The sequence below is a fragment of the Chlorocebus sabaeus genome, chromosome 25 (assembly GCF_047675955.1).
Source record: "Chlorocebus sabaeus isolate Y175 chromosome 25, mChlSab1.0.hap1, whole genome shotgun sequence".
Taxonomy (NCBI): Eukaryota; Metazoa; Chordata; class Mammalia; order Primates; family Cercopithecidae; genus Chlorocebus; species Chlorocebus sabaeus.
In genome coordinates this window covers 62,700,301-62,722,073 of record NC_132928.1, presented here as the reverse complement: position 1 = coordinate 62,722,073, position 21,773 = coordinate 62,700,301, and the positions used below count along the sequence as shown (strand labels likewise).

The following is a 21,773-nucleotide window of genomic DNA, read 5'->3' as shown; positions in this document are numbered from 1 at the left end:
GACCTAAAGGTCAACAACAAAATTCCATTACAGTCTATTTTTAGTCATTTGTTAACCTCTGCTTCCTATCTTTTGACCTCCTACAGCTCCACTTAGCGCTCATCTTCTCAATGCTTTTGCGTTCCATTGGAGGAGTGTATTCACACTAAAAAAAGACCACTTTCTAGATTGAGGACATGTGTCCCTTTACTGTCTGAGGATTCCAACTTCACTTTGTGGGAGCACAGGTAACTTACAGATACTCAAACATCAAGGACTTTGACAAAGTTGGCCTGAAAGCTTTGACTTGCCTAGAAGATAGTGCAAAAACTCCTTAAACTGAGTTGTATAGAAGAACTAGTATTACTTTCTAGACCATATACATAGTAGTACAAAACAAAATTCAAACTATGTGGATTTCTAATTATGGTTCCATTTCTTCAGCATTTTCCTTTTAGAAAAAGGAATACTGTATTTTAGACATGATTAATTTGACCTGCTGCGATGTGGTTACAAGCAGCTGTTATTTTCAGGGCTTAATAAAAAACAAAACTAAAGCAGGAGAGAGAACAACATCTCCTACATCCCTATCACTCATATTGTCAGAGACAAAGGCTGTTTAAGCCCCATATCACTTAAGTATCAGTCTAGCCCAATACCAGCCCCAAGAGTGATAGATACCAGTGGGCCTAATGCACAGAATAGAGAAAGAGGGAAAAACCGAAAGAGAGAAGGGAATGATGGGATGGATATTGAAAAACAATGGTAATTAGTCAGTACTTACTGGGCACTGAAAATGTGCTAGGTACTGTGCTAAATGCTTTACATGGACATTTGTTCCTCAGAACCACCTAAAACAGTACTATTATCAGCCACATTTTATGTTTGAGAAAATTTTGGGTCAGAGGGGTTTCATAACTTGCCCAGGAAAAATTTAGCAGTGCCAGGGCTGGAACCATGTAGTCTGATGGAAGCTTAACCATATTTGGGCATCTTGCCTCTCTAGAGTCTAGGAAGAGAGGTAGTAAGAAGCGAAAGGTGAGAAAGACAAGGAAGGAAAGCCCAGAGTAAGAAATGCTTTAGCTATGCCATGGCTTGTATGGTCTGCACAGCATGGTCCTATCTTCCAGCTATTTAGGACTTTTCAATGGGATGTAAGCTAGTGACCTAACTCCAACATTCCCTGTTCCCAAAGTGGGGCAAACACCATAAAGAAACCATATGACTGCATGTAAATCCAGAGAAAACCCTGCTGTCTAGTGTCTGGCCACGTTACCCTGGCTGCGGACAAAACCCTCCCACACAAGCTATTTACATGGAAGATTAAAATATAAAATTCCAAACCACTCTAATTGTAGTCCAAGCACTAAAAACAGAAGTCACCCACACACCCATTTGCAGGTGCACTGATTTTCTATATGAGAATATACTGGGCAGTCCACATTCATCTCAAATTGTGGAATTACTTAGAAAAAAAAATTAATGAATCTCAGTACACACTTTTTAGTGGCACTTTCTCTCAGAGGTTAGATCCATAATCCTTGCGTGGAAGCAATGATTAGCAGAAATACTTTTATTTATCAAGCTAAACATTCTTCCATCTCTACAGAGGCATTTACTGAGTTGTACAGACAGTTCAATTAAAATGCAATTATCCCACGGAACTGCTATGTTTGTTCTGGAGGCAGTTATGTCTGATGGATGAGGCTCTGGTCTGGGAAGTGAGGAACTGGGCATCATGTAGGCATGCTGTGCTATTTATTGAGGGGCCTCAAAGAAATGGTGAACTATCTAGGACTCAGTTTTCATGTCTATAAAATGCAATGAATACTTCCCAACCTTTAAATAATCTCTTAATGATGAGAGGACAACTAAGACTAAATCAGTGGAGCATTTTGGGTTCTCTGTCATTATCAGGAGCTGCTCAAATACTGCCTCAGCCACAGGGCTTTCTTTGATTCTCATAGCTTGAAAAGTTCTCTCTCTCGCTAACTTACAAATTATTCAGTTTGAATTTTATTATGGCCCTTAATATATTCTAGTTTGTTTCAAGTTATCTGTATAAATGTCCAATTTTCTCAAAGATTCTTGAAGGAAAAGAATCCTTATGGTTCTAGATCTCCATGTGCCTAAAACCATGCTTTACACATAGTGGGGAACTTAAAAAATGGTCGTTGCACTGCTGTCAGCCTGGGAATCGGGGCAGGGTTAATGGTTTCTTTGAAAAGTGCATTTTCAGTAGAGTTTTCCTCTCTAGACTGCAAACTTCCTGAGAGCAAGGACTAGGTTCACTTCTGTATCCCTAGCACCTAGCATAGAGCCTGGCACATTGTAGACATTTGAAATATGTGTGTTTGTAATGAATGAAGGAATGAGTGAATGAATGAGGAGAAACTGGGGATAGAAACCATAAGAGATCATAACATATAGCAGATGAGGCCATATGGGTCATTTATTGGAGAATTTTGACCAGGGGTGGAAATGCTTGGATCGTAGAAAAGTTTAGATAAGTATCATGATGATGATGATGATTAATTATTTTTTAAGGAAAAATAGCAAGTCTGTAGGCATTATGAAAAGGGCCTATCCTACCTGCAGCTATGGTTTTATCGAGGTGTTCTAATTTGTGAAGCACTGTTATGGTAAACATTCAGTGATACTGAGCTAGAGGTAATGGGGGAGGGGGCCCATAAAGTTGTTGCTACATGGAACAATGTACCAGCTGTGCCCTGGTGGAGAGAGACGGTCGGTGAGAGATGGCTGCTACCCTGAGAAGCAGCTGGAGGATCCTCAGTTAATTGCCACTTGGACTACAGCATAGTTTTCTATGTCATTATAACAAATTACACTCCTCATTATGATACAGATTTGATTGTGTATGCAGAGGTTATCATGTCCCTGAAAAGTTACAGTAACCATTTATAGCCTCAAATGAAGATGATGGTTTTGCCTTCAGTACTGGCATTATAAGGAAACTCCACTGTACCAGATACTTTCAGCCTTGATTTCTTAGTCACAGCAGCCATGACTTCAGAAATCTAAATTCCTCTAATTTGTCAAAAAAGACGGAGGCAAAGTATTGATCTTTTGACTTTAGGAGTATCATCCATTTGGTTTCAGTAGTTAAAAACCTGGGCAACCCTCCTTTTAAAAGCTATTGGACTTTTTAAAAATGATAAGCTACAAGTTCAAATACACTAAACTATGCTCTGATCCTGGTAGAATCTGGCTCTATGTCACATATATTCTGAGGAGCATATGAAACACCAGAAAACCTTTCCTGGTCCCTCCTCTCCAAGGATGAGATTTTCCTTTCTGAGCTGGCATCATGGATCAATCTTATAATATACTGCCTCGTATTACTTACTCTTTTATTTCCACTTACAAGCCCCAGCAACCACCTGGTAGACTGTAAATTCCTTGTGGGCAGGTAAAATTTGTAGGCATTCATTAAATTTTTCTTGATTTGAAAGCAAATAGCATGGTGTCAAATTGATTTTTATCTGTAATTTGTCTGAAGATCAGAGAACTCTCTGGGACACATGGTGATGTTTTAACAAGAAATGTCCTAGACTATTTAACAAGAAATGTCCTAGACTATTGGCCAAAGTTCAGCATATTTGGAAAATGACTTTTTTCCCCCAGTGATGTTTCAGTTTAAGATCGATGGGTGATTTATCTGTTTTCAAGTTGTCTGGCCCAAGTCCTGTGGTTGCTGTGGCTCTTCATACATACTTCACCTCCTCTAATTTATTAGCCTTGCCAACTTCAATTTTACCGGAGAGGGGATATTGGGATATTCACTTTGATGCCAAACTATAATTTTAAAAATTCTTATTGCTGAAGGATTTTCGCTGATACTTTTGACCCAATTAAGGCTTAGGAAGTTTTCAGCTAATTTCCCCATTACAGCCAAAATCCAACTTGTAAAACTTGCAAAAGAAGTCTCTGAGGCAGATACTCATGGATATAGCCTTGTTCTTCCTGTCCTATCTTAATAAGCTAAGTAAAGCTGTTTATGGATGATGGAACAGCTGCCAGATTCCACCCCCAAGGTGACAGCAGCTCAGCTGTGGGAGAAGTGATTCTTAAAATTTGCATATTCTCTGTGTACATACAGTAGGCATATATATAGATACACATCCTTATTAATTTTGAAAATGACATTTCAAAACCCTACTTGCCTACTCAATTCTTTTGCATGAAGAATGGGTGGAGGACAGGTAGATATGGAAACAAAATGGATGAGAGCAACGCAGAGTAGCTGTGGAAGGACCAGGTGGGAAATAATTGTGTTAGGCAAGGTGGGAGGTAATGGCAGCAAGGACTAGGACAGTTTCAGTAGAGATGGAGGAAAATAAACCAACTCAAGGTTATTTTGAGTTACAATCTAAAGGACTTGGTGATTGATGAGGGATGGAAGTGGGGGAGAAGGAAGCGATAAGGATGAAGTCTCTGCTTCTGGTTTGGGCTAAAAGGTGAACAACAATGCCATCCACTGAGATAAGATATGTAGAAGCTGGTTCAAAGTGAAGCAGCAGCAGATTAATTCAATTTCCTAGGGGCTGAGGTTGAAATGCCTACAAAACACCCAGGTGGAGAGATCCAGAAGTTGGATATATGGTATTGAGGAGCAAAAGAGAGGCTGGAGATAATGATTAGAAGTCATCAGCATATAGATGATGTCTGAAGCCACAGGACTGAATAAGGTTTCCCAGGGAGAGGACCTCAAACAAAACAGGAACATCTGGAGGATGCACAGTGGAAGAACACCCAGCATACACGGAGATAGGTAAGAAAAATTACAAAGTACAGTGCTGAGAAAGGCAAAGAAAGATGAGCGCCTCAGAGTGGCAAATGCTTTTGAGAAGTCAAGGGAAGTAATAATTGAAAAGCATCCATTAAATTTAGCAATCAGACAATCTTAGCAAGAGCTGGTTTCTGGCGTGGTGAAAGCAATAGCAAGATGGAAGGGAGCTGGGGAGTTGGTAACAGCAGAGGGAAAGGAAACATTTAATATTCAAAACTCTTTCAAGGAGTTTGGCTGTGAAGAACAGTAAAGGGACAGGAAAGCAACATCTGAGGACCACAGGATTTTTGTGAATTGTTGTATTTTAATGGGAAAGACTTTAGTATATTTTGAATGCTGACAGGAAGGAGTCACTAAAGAAGAAAAGAATGGAGATGTGAGGTGGGAACAGGGCGGAGTGTGGGTATTCAACAAAGAGAGAGCCTTGACAAAGCTGAAAGGGATGGATCCAGAGCAGCACAGAAGCAGGCAGTCTTCTTGCGTGGTAACAAGGTCTCAAGCAGCTGCCATGAAGAATGTGAGAAGGAACTAGAGTACCTCTTACCTCTTCCATTCGGGAACCAACTGGCTATACTATATATAGTTCATCAAAGATGCCCTTTTCAACCACACAGTGTTCAAAAGACTATTGTGTACAAATGTAATCTGAAAAATTAGTGTTGTGAAATAATTACCCTAAAATTTAAGTAGCATATAAATATAAAATAGGCTAAATTGACATTTTTGTAAATTAACATTTCTTAACATTTGTAATGTTCTTTAAAGAATAATCTACATGGAACACTGGCATAAGCCACCTTGGCTAAAGGAGGACTAGCCAAACACCATCACTAACACTCCCCATGGGACCATGAGTACAGAAGCATGCCTGGTGAGGATCATGAAGAAGTCTGTCCTGGCTCCACCAGCCAGACCATGACAGCATGGGCCAGACTAGCTGCAGTGACACTGATCACCACCCTTCCTCGTTTTCCTTGCTAACAGAACCCTGATTTTGTTCACTTCCAAAGTAAACAGTTGTTTAGGCCTAAGAGGTGAGTCTTGAGTAGTTCAAGCCAATTTTGTTTGTGAATGGGCATGAGCCCAATTCTTGCCGATAAAACTAAAAGGGAAAGTCTGCTGGAAAAGTTTTTCTCGCTCTTGAAAAAAGTGGTACAAGGAAGAGAATACCATTTGCAATCTCTGAATGTGCTTAATTACCCGGAACTATGCAGTCATCAAGAGATCATGAGGTGAGCCAGCTGAGGAGGACAGGGGATGTGCTCAGGATAACAAAACAAACAACAGAAGAAACTAGGTCCTTCAGGGCTGCTACCTGAACTGTTCTATTAACCAATCCTGGAACTACCTTACCTTGACATTTCTTGTTATGTGAAATAATATATTTTCCTATTTTAATGCCACTTCTAATTACAACTGGTTAGTATGGCAGAATGAGACCAAAATGGTTGAACTGCAACGAAGAGAAACTGGGGAAAGATAGAAAACGAGAGAGAGCAAGTATTTGCTATTCTGTGAATATAAGAACAGTTTTGTTAAGATAACTCATTAAATAAAAAATAAGGGGGAAAGGATTCTGGTGGGAAGAAAGATTAGAAAAAGGGCAAATAAAGAGTATAAGTTCCACTAATGTCTCTTTTGCCCACTTCATCTTTCATGGAAATGGACTACATTGTCTTTATTTCTCTAATTCTCTGTGTGTCACTGATCATTAACTTTTACTTCTCAGTCTGTGACTCATTCTGTATCAGATGTCAGAATTCTACTAATAGCTCCTGGGAGAGAAAAATACAAATCCTAATTACTCGCTGAGGATATCCACTCATTTTACAATCAGGCACTGGCAGCTCATTAGGTGGGCTAGATACCCTTCCTCACTTCACAATAGAGGCAGTCCAGATACCTCCAGGGAAGAAATGTCTGTTTTACCAACCCTAGCGGCTCATCTACATCTAGGGATTTAAAAATCACCTTCTAAATGTATAGCACATACAATCCTAACCTTCACTACCCTGTAATCCTGTTCAAATGCCTCCAGAAGAGCTATATTTTAATGCCCCTCCAGCTCTCCACCCTACCCTGCCCCTCCACCTCTACCTCCTACCTACCCCTCCCTATAACCACAAGTTAATAGTGCCTCAAATGGGGGTAACCTTCAACTAAATCAGCTCTCCTTACCACTTATTTCAATTCCGTCTATGATCTATGATCTAGACAACTTGGGGTCATCCTAAAGCCTCCTTTTCCTTCATTCCCCAATATCTCATTATTTCTTTCAAAGTGTCTCTCAGCTTTACCCACACATTTCACTTCCATTGTCTCCATCAAAATCTAGATGCTCACATATCTCAACCACTTCAACCACACCTTAGCTCATGTTCTCTGGCTCTACTGTCTCCCACTTGCCACTCCCTTTGTCATGGTACCACCTCTGCCCTCAGGAGTCTGCCCACAGTGGCTCTCACACCAAGTCCCAGATCTTCTGGAGGGGTTTCAAGGCCCTCCCCAATCTGGCTCCATCATATCCTTCTACCTTCTTCCAGTCAATTTGACAAACTGGACACTGTCACATACTCACACTGTGTTCTCCCAGCTCTGGGATTTCATCACGCTGACCTTCCCACTTGGGGTGCTCAGTATCCCCTGAATGTGCTTCCCTAAATCCTATTCATTCCTCTATGCCCAGCTCAAATTTCACCTCCTCCCTGAAGATTCTGTAACCAGTCTAGCTCTTTCTTCTTTGAACTGATGGTCTTTAGCATACTCTTTAGCATCTGATTGTCCTAATAAAGGTCCATTCTCTCCTTGACCAGGCCATGCTGCTTGTCAGAGAAACCATGTCCTACACTTCTTGCAGGCCCTCACAGTACTAGTGGACTCCTGTAGGTAGGGATGAAACAACTATTTGCTAACCAAATAATCAACATTCAAGGGATACCTTGTCTCTTTACTTATAGTTTTAGTAATTGAGGAGCCTAGGGAGAAGGCAGGGGTCAGCAACGTCCTGTAGCCCTTGGAAAGCATGACATGTACCCCAAAAGATATCTGACATAGCTGGAAGGATCCCATTTCTGGAGTGGAGAAAACTATTTTCCAAAGACACATCACTGAACTGACTGTCTTAACAACAAGGAACCACTATAGGGGCCCGAGACAAGCATGGGGCAGGGCAGTCTGGAACTACATTTACCACTGTGGCTTCCTCCAGTGGAGTCACTTGGTGCCAAGGGAGGTGGATGCGGCTTGTCCATCAGCATGCCAGATGAGGGGGCTCCTCCCAAAGGGACAGAGGGGATGGAGTAAGGGCCAGGGACACCGGAGACAGAGGGAGGGTACCCGGCCTTTGCTGCTTTCCCTGCTTCATACACTGTGGAGGGAGATCAAGAGCAAGAGAGATTATGTTGTCCCACCCTCCACAACCCTCACACCAAAAATCCCTGAGGATGCACTTCAGGGAGCTCCTGGATGTGTGTATGTGCATGTGTGAGTGTTTGTTCTCCTACAACTGAACTGATTAATCAGAATCACTGTCCCCCACTCCCTTGGACTCCTCCAGCTCCACCAAACAGCAACGACATAAGGAATTACCGTGTTTAGTACCTGGCAAGTAAGTAATTAAGTGGTTCTGGGAGCTGTCACAGCAGCATCCCCAGTGACGGCAGCAGCCCACTCTTCCCCACACTGTCTGGAGGCTGCCTCGGCCCCTCTGGAGGCAGTCTAGCACACGGACTGCCCAGGGCTGCTTCAAGGAGGATCCTGAACTTTGTCTTGAGAAGGAAAGCAAGTAATGGGCTTGCACATGGTCCCTGCTCTGTGATTTCAAAAGCAGAGCAAATAACTTGATTCTTCCTAGAAACTGCTTTATTCCTGAAGATACTAAAGATACCTGGTGTACCTCTCTCTTTCAAGACATGTTTGGTTTATGGAGGGGTACCAAACTTAATGTCTATATGGTCTTGGCCAGTAAGGTAAAAATTGTGACTCCTCAAATGAGAACTAGGCCCTACTGTAGCCCATGTCATCATGGGAGTACATAAAATAAATCTGTGGCAGGGTGGGTGCCCAAAGGCCACAGTTTGCACACTCTTTTTATATAAAAAGGAGGTTCTCTGCATGGGAAAGGAATGACCAGAGAAGGTTTCCTCTAGTTTGAATGCCTCAGGGAGAGGGAACAGCTTTACCCCACAACCGCACCATGCCAAACCTGTCCTTCCATTTTATCAATAGTGTCCATGAGAATTCCAAATGCATGGAGTGATAGGTATGGATAAGAATTGTGGACAGGTGTACGTAGGTGAACAGGCAAATGAGAATGGTCATCCCTGAGGCCAGGGGCATCCAGCGGAGAAGAGTCTGGAATGACCAATCTTGGGGGTGGCAGGACAGGAGGTGGAGGAAGAACCCAGCGCACATAGCTGTCAGACACAGGTAGACATTTCTCTCGATTGCTCTGTCTCCCCACCAGTCACTGTACTCACAGGCTTGAGGGCAGCAGCAGGACTCTGGGCAGCATGGACAGCGGACATAGCAGCAGCAGCTGTGAGGGCAGCACTGGCACCAGCAGATCCCCACCAGGACGAAGAAGAGGAAGACGCCCAGGAGCACCAGGCCAACAAACACCCACTCTGGAAGGATGCACAAAGAAATCCACACTCGAGGCAGCCCACCTCCAGGGCAGGTGCACTCTGATTGGCATCTCCCAGTGAAAGGGGGAGAGGAGGAGGGACCTAGGGAAGAAAGCATCACTTCACAGGAGACAGAGACCCAACACTCAAGAGGAACTCTGAGAGTGAGAAGTGCAGACCCTCAGTCCAGGGGAATGGAGAAGAGGGAAGAAGGTTTTCTATGTTACACTGGGCACATGTAATAACCGGCACAAAACAATGTGGGGATTTCAGAGTCCTATACTGGGGAAAGGATTTACACTACTGACTGTAGCATCAGAACCAGGATGGGACCAGAGCTGAAAGAATCCTGGCTGGGGGGAGGGAGAACCTTGTCTGTTGGGCCATGAAGTGGTGGGTTCTGTGAATACTTATTATTTTTTTTTTTTTGTCAAGTTAATCCTCTCTATAAAAGTCTAAGTCCTGAGGAAACGGTCTCTATGTCTAGGGGTCTAGATTTAGTTTATAGTTAGGTGGTTCCAGGCCCCTTATGTAATGTATTCACCTGCTTTCCCTGCTGATTGCCCCCAGAACACCTTTCCTGTACTCAGCACCAGTGCTGAGATCCAAACCTTTTGCTTATACCAGGACAATAATCCATGGCTAGAGAAAACTACAGACATGGCCTTCATAGAGAAGACACTATCCCCATGAACAGATAATGAGTTTGGTTTGATCACACTTAAGCTGTATCCATACTAGGCAGCCAACCTAGCCAAGGGCTCAAGTGGCTCTGAGCTTGGATAAATGGCAAGGCTGACATGTATATCTGGGTATGTTTGTTAACTCTGCCTCTTTCACAGCTCTGCCAGAAGCTGAATGTGAATTCCATTTCATTTGCCCATCCAAAAGATTAAAAGAAAGGAAACAAATTGCAAGTGGCTTAGATAAAAATGACTATGGTCCTCAGGTGACTTGTCTCAGCATCATACTTTAGAGACTTGGCTACAGGACCCAACTTCCCCCTGCAGACCTGGACAGACTAGGGAGAGCCATGCTTTCCTTTAAAAGACAAAAAGACTAAAGCAATTCATTTGGGTTAAAAGCCATCTATCCCAAATCCCTTTGCAAATGAACCTCAAGCACACATTATTTTTCTTAGATTTTGATTACTAAATATTCCTTCAATTAAATGGACATTCAGCTGGGAGCTTGAGAATATGATATTTTAATTAAATAATGGGTTGTATAATAATGGTTAACAAAATGACTTTGTTTAGAGGAAACAAACAACATGTTTCCTGAATGTCCCTCCTCACTAATCTTTCTGAAATACATTCTTAATTTGAATGGGAAGGCCTTGTGCCTGGCTGGAGTGGCCTGGAGAACATTCATGCCAAGGACAATCGATAGCAGAAGATTTGGCCTAAGCCTTAGTAACAACACAATAATGTAATGTAGCCTGAGATAGATATGAGCTCTTAGGTTTAGATGAGCTATATGAAGTGGTGGCTACAACTTGGGTCAAGCAGTCAAGGATAAGATTGGAAAGTTATATGTGAGAAACAAAAGAATATTATCTGTGAAAGGATTCTTGGAATCAAAGGGAGGGAAATTTAGTCCTATATGGCCAGCTAGGAAAAACACAGTAACCCTTTCTGGAGACTGGGAGATGTAACAGCCTGGGAGATGTAACAGCTAGTTTCAAGCACTGCAATGTAACATTGTTTTTGTGATGAACAAATGCTTACAAATGGAGGGAATTCTGGATAAAGGGATTACAAAGAGGCATACATTTGTGTCCTTGGGAGCAACATCAGTAAAAAGAACGTCTGTGTTTGGGTTGGTCACCTAATGGAAAGGGACTAGAATTCATAGAAGAATAATTCATGAAGCTCAATGGTGAAGACTCTGGATGTTTTTAAAAATTTGAATTAAGCTAAAAACCAATACCCAGGGATATTCTGTATCTCTGTTGCTCTTAAAACTCTGGCAGAAACCCTCCAAGACAAGACTAAATCATCCCTTTTCCTACTGTTTGAGTTTAGATATGTTCTTCCCCACAGTTCATTCTTGCTCCTCTCTGTGCCTCCCTCAACTGCAGACCATAAAGGTGCACCAAACTGATGTTGGCTTGTCTAGGCTGGTGGATTCAACTGAAGGTACATAAAAAGACAGAGATGCATATTTGTCCCAGATGTCCTTCACATATGGTCTGTGGACCTGTAGGGACTCAAAGGGACTAGTAAGTCCCTGAAATTGTGTATAAAGTGATGTAGGTCTGCAAATGTGTATTTTTCAAGGGAGGAGGGGTACATAGCTTTCCTAAGGTTTGAAAAAAAGTTTGATGATGTTATAAAAGGCAATTCAGAGTAACATGGTTGTACAATAATGAATCGGTAAACATATAACTTAGGAAATAAGGAAGGCAGATAAATACTGATTCTATTAAAAATACTTTTACGTATATGGGTACAGCTGAAATACTGAAATGGGCATGGAGATTGCCAAAGAGCCTGCATGCCTGACACTGAAGGACTAGGTTGCCATCTCAGCCTATTTTTAATTATCATTATTCTTTTAAGGCCTAGTAACAGAAGAAATGCAATTTAAAAGTCCTTCCAGTGGGTTTAGTTAATCCTGGAAAAGATCAGAGACATACAGACAAATGTGGAAATAAATTAAAGGAGCAATTAGCGACTAATGCAGAAGCAAAACAGATGGAATAACAGCAAATCAAGCAAATAAAGAGTTAAATGACCGAATACCTGGCATAATCTCCACAGCAAAACTGGGCAAGAGATCAGCAAGCAGCCCTGTCCTGCCTAGAAGAAGTGGAAGGAAAAGAAGAAGGAAAGTGGTTATTCCAAAGGAAAACATAGCCTAAAGCCTGGTTCCAGTTGGTACCATCCATACGTGGGGCCATTAGTGCATGCTCTTTGTGGTATGAGAAGCACATCACCAAAGCTAGGCTGAGACAAGACAATGACTTTCTCTCTCAATCTTTGGCAGCCATCTAAGTGAACTCTGCACCTAAACTAAGCGGAAGCAGAAACAGAACTTTCTCTCCAACTATTTATAGGAGGAGGAAATCTCTGCTTGAGCAGACTGACATACACTATCTCCATTCATTTATACATCCGTCTCCATACACTTCATTGGAAAGTCAAGCCCGTCTGTATCCAAATGTTCAATCTACATTTTCATACATCCATACACAGTCCTATGTCCATATAAAAACAAAAGTACATATTTGGTTTTAACTCAGAATTATCTCACTACATGATTCTATTTGTGGCCTAAAGATATTTCAATGATTAAAATTTTCATAGGCAAGGGAAAGATAAAACTAGATCAGTTACACATTCCTCTACACTCCTTCTGGCTTCTGAAATACACTGTACATATGTGGATGGTATGGCTTTTCCATATGGCACCCACAGCTGGCATTATATGGACCCAAGTGCCTTCTGCATAATATGGCAGAGAAACTTAAAAGCTGGAGTTGGAACAGGTGCCCCTCAGGGGCTCTGGGAAGCAAAGAGCTGTGCAGGAAACAAGAGGCTGGAAGACGTAAGGGAGCAGATTAGTCCATTTTAAAACTAGACTGATTTACAGAGAGACATGATGAATGCTTTCATCATGTTCTCATATCAAGGTGAAGTCCTGTTATGAACTTCTTCCCCTGACATTATATCTCTACCACACTGAAGCCTTGCTAATAAACTAGTAGTACTGCAAACAACTAGCAAATTTCCCTCTTTCAGACTTGTGATGATGGTAAAATGTCACTGTAACACCTAAACATGCAACTAAATTCTACTTCATTTAGGTACCTGACATATACCTCTAGAACAGCACCATCCAACAGAAATATAATGCAAGCAATGTGGATAATTTTAGCTTTTCTAGGAAGTACAATAAAAAGTAAAAAGAAACAAAGGAAATTAATGTGATACTATTTTTAGCTTATGTGACTATCACCAAAATATTGCCATTTCAAGGACATAGTAGACACATGTTGCTATTGGACAGCACAGCTCTGGCAATCTGTTTCATGCATATAGATATGGCTCATCTAGAAAACAACTCCTTCATATTAAAGTTTACTGAGGTGCATTAGAGAAAAGGTTACTCATGTGTGTGGTTCATATTTTAAATCTAAAGTCATGGTTGGTCACTTGTCCCTTCCTCTATCAAGCCACCCACAGAAACGAAGCTCTGACAAAGGTCAAAGAAAAAGGGGCTCCTCCAGGACACTAGGGAAGTATTCCGGAGCTGGGGCAAGATTTAGTGAGTGGAGTACAGGGGTCTTTGCTCGCTTTTTTTTGGCTCTCCTCAACTCTACAAGGCCAGTGTGGTAACATGTGTCCTAGTCTATGTGGGTGATGGTCACATGTTTAAAAAAATAATGGAGACCAGAGTATATTCCAAGGTAAGGAACTATGGGATGGGTGACTTAGGCTAACTCTGCTTTTGGCTTTGGCAAATACAGCTTCCTTTTTTCTGTCCTCCATCTCATGCAGGTGACATGGTAAGATGGCTCCGCTGCTTGCAAGGTCTCTTGGAAGGACAAGTAGGAGTCAAGTGGGACATTGGAAAAAGGTGTCTTCTCAGGCTAGTCTTTGACCTAAGCCTTCATAAAAGACTAAGAGGTGCCCCTAAGGCTTACGCAGTTCCCTAGGGTAGGAAACTAGTACCGATTTGGGGCCAAAGTTTGAGAAAGTGATTAAGAGACAGCATGCATTGGTCTCCTCTGAGTGTTCTCTATAAAAATATCTCTTGGAAACTCAACAAGGTAATAAACAGCTAGTCAAAGATTTGGGAATTTGGACTCCTGGAGATTTCTTAAAGACCAGGCAACAATCAATGATCAAGAAGTCAATATATACTGATTTTTAAAAATCCAGTGATCAGATATGTACTTGATGGATTTTTATTGTGTTTTTTTCAATCTGCATAATTAGCACTTGTAAATATGTATCTTGGTGTATCTTGTAAAATCAGAAACTTTGTTAGTGTTTACTCTCCACTTCTCAAGACTACCAATGTTTTAAACATCTCTGGATAGGCTATGGTCCAAATCATTACTTAAATTCATGATAGAAATGTTATTGATGATATAAGCTACCAATTTGTGGGCTCTCATAGCAAACGGACTGTGATAATTAACTATAAAAATCCATACATTCAAGGAGGATGTGGTGCTCATACATATTATATAAAGCATGTTATATTGGAAAAAGCAGTGGACTGGGAGTCAGAGTACTTAGGGCAACTTTATCATTACCTCACTTGGTGATTACTACAGGCAAATTACTTTCCCTTTCAGGGTCTCAGTTTTTTCATTAGTAAAATGAAGGGGTTGAATAGAGTAGTTTATAAACAGAAAGACCATCTATCTTAGTTTGTCTAGGACAGTTGTAGATTATGCCTATGGTCCAGGTGTAATTTTTAATAGCACCCCTTTTTACTCTCAAAGCCTTCTAGTTTGGACAATTAATTATATGGTCATTCTACTTATATAACTTTTAGTTCCCAAATCTGATACTCGGTGATTGAAGTTAAAAACTCAAATGTCTATGGGGACCAGCAGGTAATACAAATGAGTACAGGTGGCCAGATGTAATACAACAGGGAGTAGCTAGAGATGTTATTAGGAGGCTGCTACTAGTCACCCCAGCCACTTGTGCCCCCATAGAAATGTATCTTCAGTGTTTCAGATCATCCTATTTTTCAATATTTTCCAGGCCCCCGATTTTATGTGAAATATCTTGATTTTCAAATGTTGGTAACCAATTATTTTTAAAACACTGGGTGAGCCATACACAATATGTCTGCAGGCTGTATAGAGCCCAGAAATCATGAGTTTGCAACCTCTGAAGGGTATACACACACAGATAAATTTATGGGATGGTAAAACACAAAGCTGCATTTCCCCATAGGCTGTTTAGGTTACCTTGAGGGTGTTCTAACATTACTCCCACACACAGAATGATAGTAAATACAAGATCTAGTCACCTATGTTCAAATTAAAATTGGAAACAACAGTATTACGCACCAAATTGCTAGCCTTTCTTACTTCTAGGGAGCTAGAATGGACATCATGGAAGAACAATGAAGGAACTTGCATTATTTTTTACTTTAGACTTTTTTTACTTTTATAATTGAAAAAATTAAAATAAGGAAAGGGTGTATCAGACATATGGACAGGTGATTCACAAAGCTTGTCACTCCAACAGGAAGACATACATCAAGCTTCTCATTCTCCCTGAAGCAACAGTCAATAGCTGATGCTTCAGAAGGTGAAGGCTTCCCATAATGCACCTGTGTAGTGTTAGCCGCAGGGTAGTGTAGGTGATATGTGCAGTAAAGTGGGCGAAATTAAATATCTTCAGAATTCAAAACATAGTAGGAATTTTGGGAGAGCAGACAATACCAATATATCATGTCAACAGCAGAGACGGTGCAAAGCTCTATAGTTTTACACCATTACTTATATTTTATTGGAGCTAAAGGCATTTTTAAAAGTGGATTTATGCTGGAATCTTATATTTCTGAAAATATTCCACTTCCAGTTTCTTCCCTAACAGTTCTTAAAAAATGCTATTGCTAGTTAGAAATGCTTTGTCTTTTCTTCTATCATAATCAATGAAGGCCTGATCTTAGAGAGTCTAAACAATTGCAGTAAATACATCCCAGATTTCAGCAGCACTTTACCAACACTTGTGAATCACTATCATTCTTCCAGGATTCAGTTTAAGAGTGGCAATTACAAGTCACTTTAATGTCTGAGGAAAGGATGGAAAGCAAGCCCTGCAAATAGAAGGCCACATTTACTCTTTTCAAACCACAGCTCAAACTATCAGTGGAAAATACAGTTTTTATGTAAGCACTCCAACAGTTTTCCCCAAACCTTGCAGAATCCATTACTTTTAAGAAATTTCCACATGAATAGACCAAACAAATCAGGCATACTAATACTTTGTACATGCACACACACACAAGTGCCAGTTTCATATCATACTGTCACAAACTCTAGAGCTAAACACATTCACACGCTTTGGATTAAATGATCAGGATAGAAACATGCATTGTGAATAAAATAACTTACCTATCTTACCTATAAAATTCCCCATTTCAGTTGTTTTCTGCCACTGCCACTGCTGAAGTTATCCTCAACTGAACTCTTTGTACACATTCCTGCAAACCAGCTCACGGTTGGAATGTCCCTCATTTATTCACTCATCATTCATTCATTCAACAAAGAAATTTATATTTAGCTAGGTGGAGACACAGGGGACAAGATGTGTTCCCTTGAGACACTTGAGAGACTCACAGTCTAGCCCAGACAGAACTCAGCTTTAGTTATCTGCTTCTGTGCTGCAAGACCTATTAAATCTTCCCACCAAATTAATTTTCATCAGCCTTCTTTGCATTTTTGACATCAGGTTCTGTCTGGTCATGGGACCTTTCCCTAGAGACCTAGTCCTTGCCTGGTTTCCCACTTCTATTCAGAACATTATCTTTGCACATTTCACAACAAATGATGTCCTAGTGGCATTTCCCCAAGTTTTTTTTATACCTTTTTCTTGGTAGGTTAGCCCCCTCAAAGCAAACTTTACTTACTTTCTTTGCTCAGATAAGCATTTGAACTGCTTTGTTCAATTCCTTACCACATAGAGTACACAAGACTGAGATATGTTCTGACAGAGCCCTGTAAGAATGCTGCACTAAGAAGGTGCTTCCTCATCTATGCTCCCTAGGACGACTGCACATGCCTGCACTAAAGCACTTATCTCGTGGCTGCAGTGTGCCTTTACTTTTACATGTGTCTCCCCTAGCAAGATGGAAACCCCTCCAGAGCAGGGACTATGCTCTATGCTTGGCATCTCCAGAAGCCCAGCGTGAGGAGGCACCTCACCCACCCATCAGGAACTTGAAGTGTTTCCAGTAGCAAATCCCCTTGTTCAGTAAGCAGGGTTTCTAGTTGGACTTCTGATTTGCTGCTCATTATAGTGACTTTATCAACCTCGGGTGGAAGTAGGCTTTTAATGAAAATATGAAAGAACTATTCATTTCTTCATGCAGCATTATTCTATATACTGCAGAACGTTTAGCACTTCTGAACTCAGGGAAGAATGCCAGGAGCATTCTCCAGTCACTGGAATATCCCCAAATGCCATCTTGCTATCTAAGGAGACAGAAGCACCACCCTACCCCACACCAACGAGCTGAGAATCACCAGCCTAGTGTATTTTTGAGGAAGTCATTACAGAGATATAATACACATAAAAATTTCAACCAAAAAGACTGTTTTGGTCTCTACTCTTAAAACTTAAATCCAAGGTCTAATCATTTCTAAGCCTCCAAAGTTGCAATGGAAGGTACAGAAGTTCAGGATTTAGGACAAACTTGTTTTCAGAACCTGCTTACTTAATCACTTGATAACACATTGTTTAATGCATTGGAACTTAGGAAAAGGAAGCATAACATTTCCTTTATCTTTATGACACCACTGCTGATAGCAGAGTTATCTCCATTTCTTTAAACTTACTAAGCTGGAGTCCTCCTAGGGTTTGTCAATACACTATACAGATGAACTTTCTGTTCAGGACAGTGAGGAATGCCTTTCTTCCCCAGCTCCGTGTGGTTCCCCTCTTCTCCCTATGTTTAATGCACATCTCAGCTTCATCCCACTTTCAAGCTTTCCTCAGATGCCCTAGATCCATTTTCAGGGATGTACTGTATCCACCCCCTGTTCTGTCAGCTCCTAACCCTCCAAAATGTTTCACTCCTATGTCTTTGAGGAGAACAGATGCCTTTCTCTGGCCCTTTTAAGTGTAAAGATGTTTCTATGGCTATGCTTTTAAGTGTTAAGTTGTTTCTATGGCTATTTGGAATCCCAAATAGATTGGAAATTTCCCAAGGGCACACACATCCCAGTTTTTATTCTATATTCCCATGGCAACCATGCATTTAATAAATATAGTTTATGACTATCTATCACAAATGTGGATATAGCCTCCCTTTCTTTTATATATATTTATAAACTATGTTCTTAAGCATTTCATATGTTTACTTTTTCTGTGTCCTTTAAATTTTAGTTCACTTTATAGTCTTAAAGGAGAATAATTCTGAAACTGAATTCTATCCATAAAATAACTAGTATTGGACCATCTACAATTAACTGTTAATAAATTCCTTGCTTTGGGGTTGGTTTTTTGTTTTTTGTTTTTGTTTTTGGCAGGTAGTCACAAGCTTAGCCTAAGGAGCTGACTTCTATTCCCACAGAATCCTAGAATCAGATTTTATGACCAGAAAGGATCTTAGAGGTCATCTAGTCCATATTCTACCCTATGTTTCAGGGACCTGAGGCTCTGAAAGGTTAAGAATCTTAGCCCAAGTCACACAATTCACTAATGATCAAGCCAGGAAAACAACCACGTGTACTCACCCCAATTCCAGTGCTTTTCCCAATATCTCACCACCCCAAAACATTCACTTATCCTTCATTTAGAAATGTGCACCAACTGCTTTCCAGTCTCCTAATATTTATAGTCAATGACCCCGAAATTTGTTCATGTTTTTGGCATTACTGCTCTACTTATGTAATTAAAGTATAATTTTTGGATGTAGGAAATGTTGGAGATAACTGAAATTCTCAGCACCTTTTAAAGTTGCAACCGGAAAAAAAATGATCACTGAACACATCATAACACAATATGAGCTAATTAAAAGGCATTCACCATGTTGCTACAAATAAACAACAAAAATGATTGCAAAGTAATCTGACTTCACAAAGTGCTATAGTGATTCAACCTCCACCCCCAGAGAGCGACTGAATACAAAATATTATTAGAAATATAACATGGTCGACTTAGCCTGAGGTGAAATGCAGAAGACTGCTAGACTTTAAAATGCCGTGGAGGAGTGTGGGATGTCATGGAAAGGGGAAAGTGAGTTTCTTGGAGCCCAGCTTAGTGTCTTGAAGTCACTGTGCTCCATCCATCAGACTACCACAGATAAAAAGATAGCAAGAATGGCCACTTTCTTTAACCAAAAAAGGCCCTGCCGGTCTCAGGCAGACACAGAGGGGCACACACTTGGTACGTCTCAAACTGTCAGAGTTCCTGCCCTTTCCTCCGTGGCCAGCCCCCTTAGTGTGAAGGGGTTGGCCATGGGGCCTTTCCCAGATCCTCTCATGGGAAGCCAATTCAGCAAAGTCGGAGGCACAGCCCCCGTGTGAACGCAAACCTGCACGCATGAATAGCGGCAGCTGGCTTTGGAGAAAAATGGGACACTGTCTCCTGCCCGGCTTTCAAGAGCTGCCATTCTTTCTTTCCAGGGGCTGAGCCGATTTCTCGGTGCCACCCACTCTCGCGCCTGCCCCCCGCCCCCGTTTCCTCCCCTGCTCGGGCCCTCGCGGGTCCACCCGACTACAATGCAGCTGACCCAGCTGCTCCGGCTCCTGCCCGGGGTAACCACGGCAACCGCGGGCCGCCAGGAATGCGCGCTAATTGAAGGCCGAGTTTCCTCCCACAGTGATGAGCAACAAGTGAAGCAAAAATAGTGAGGCGGAATAAAGGCGGCGAGGAGGGGGCGGTGGGCACGACCGGGGTGGCTGGGGGCTTAGGGAAGGGGAAATAGCGCCTGCAAGACCGCATTTGTTCTCTTAACACAGGGCAGTGAACGGCCGCGACCGACGTCATTTACGGTTCAAAAATCTTAGGGCAAATTTTTCAGAAAACAACTATTACGTCAACCCCCCATCTCTTTGCTGGGCCCCTTTGCTCGATTCAAGTATGTAGATGAATGGAGATGTATGTGCACATACATAGGTCCCCAGGAACGAAATGCCAGCTGGCAGCAGGGTTCCGCAGGTGGAGGTGAGCCGACACTAATTTCCCCTCCAGCCATATGGATCTTCTGTTCTCTTCAATCTATGGGAGACCCTTCAAGGTGGTCAGCAGCTAAAGATGCGCGACCATCATATCAGTTTGCCTAGACAGTTCCGGTTTATGCCTGTTGTCTTGCCAGAAATTATTAAGTCCACCCTTTTCATTCTCAAGAGTATCCTAGTTTGGATGATAAGTTGTAAAGTCACCCTATCTAAAGTCTTCCCAAGCCCACCCAGATTCTAATCCAAGTTCAGTGTTTTTCAGACCCCTTCAGACTTCATCAAATGGCCTGGGCTGTGTGACCTAATCCTTGTATTTACATTAGGCAGTAAACACCCTGCAATTAACTAAGGGTCATCCACTGAGAAATGGGGGCTTCCAACAGCAACCAAAAGATAGCATGCTGAGACAGAATGCTTTCAAATCCACTCGCAGGAAGATTTCCACTGGGCTGATTAGGGTCACCACTGGCAAAACACAGTACAGATGTCATTGAGAAAATGTGAATCTATTAGCAATAGGATTGCCAATTCACAGATAGCCATTAAATCCTCTGCCCGTGGAATGGGCTAAGGGAAAATCGGCTCTTTAGCAGGAGTCCCCAAATGTAGAATTCCCTAAAGAGGGTTCCCTCAGATTAGGGATGACACGCTGGTGATGTGGTGTGGGGAGTGGTAAGGGGTGGGAGAAGGGAGCTAACATTTACTAAGTTCTTTGTGCATTTAATCTTCACAATAGGTCTTTCGTGTACATTTTATTACCCCTCCCCATTTATTCCGCTAAGGAAACCCATGCTCATAGACATTGACTTGTCCAAGTTCATATTACTGCACTGAGTCCAGGGCTGCCTGTTCCCGAAGCTTCTGCTGTTCACAGTGGACTTTATCCAACATCCAGAGAGACCTTCAGTCAAGATCCTCTTCACAGCCTCAGCACTATTTCTATCTGGAGCCAGATACTTCCTTTGGGGAATGGGAGAGCTGCACTGCATTTTGTAGAATGCTTAGCAGCCTCCCTAGTCTCCACCCACTAGATGCCACAGCATCCCGTAAGTTGTGACAACCAAAAACTGTCTCCAAACATTGTCAAACATCTCCTGGAAAGGCAAAATTGCCCCTTCTTGAGAATCAATGGCCTACATATTTAATATCCAAATACAGCTTTAATGTTTTCTTGTATTGTTCTCTAACTGCTTCAGAAATATACCTTTTATCTTCACCAGAAGACAGTAATTTTTATAGAGACAAGACACTGTCATTTCTTTGTTTTGTATCCTCACTGTGCTAGGGATATAATATGCAAAAAATAATCATTTTTTAAAATCATAATTTAAATACAAATCATAATTGAAGCAAAACTGACTCCACTCTATGGTGCCTATCAAAGAGCAAAGTTGAGATTATGGAGTAGAAAGGTCTGAAGGCCAAAGGAAGCTTCTTGCAAAGAATGAAAGGCATGATCTCACATCTTTGAAGGAAC

The 21,773-nt window shown here is 41.5% G+C and overlaps 1 protein-coding gene across 4 annotated transcripts in view; it reads right to left on the bottom strand.

Annotated features, from left to right (window-relative positions):
• The window catches only part of ILDR2 (immunoglobulin like domain containing receptor 2), a 61,639-nt gene that overhangs the window by 14,149 nt on the left and 25,717 nt on the right, over positions 1-21,773 (bottom strand). The window contains exons 4-6 of one of the 4 annotated variants that reach the window (XM_007989675.3): positions 12,162-12,218; positions 9,268-9,414; positions 7,980-8,156 (exon numbers count right to left, since the gene is read on the bottom strand). The exons of 1 other annotated variant lie outside the window; for it this stretch is intronic. In XM_007989675.3, the coding sequence (XP_007987866.1) occupies positions 7,980-8,156; positions 9,268-9,414; positions 12,162-12,218 (381 nt within the window). The remainder of the gene's footprint in view (positions 1-7,979; positions 8,157-9,267; positions 9,415-12,161; positions 12,219-21,773) is intronic. 2 more of the 4 variants (XM_073011823.1, XM_073011822.1) reach the window with 2 other exon arrangements.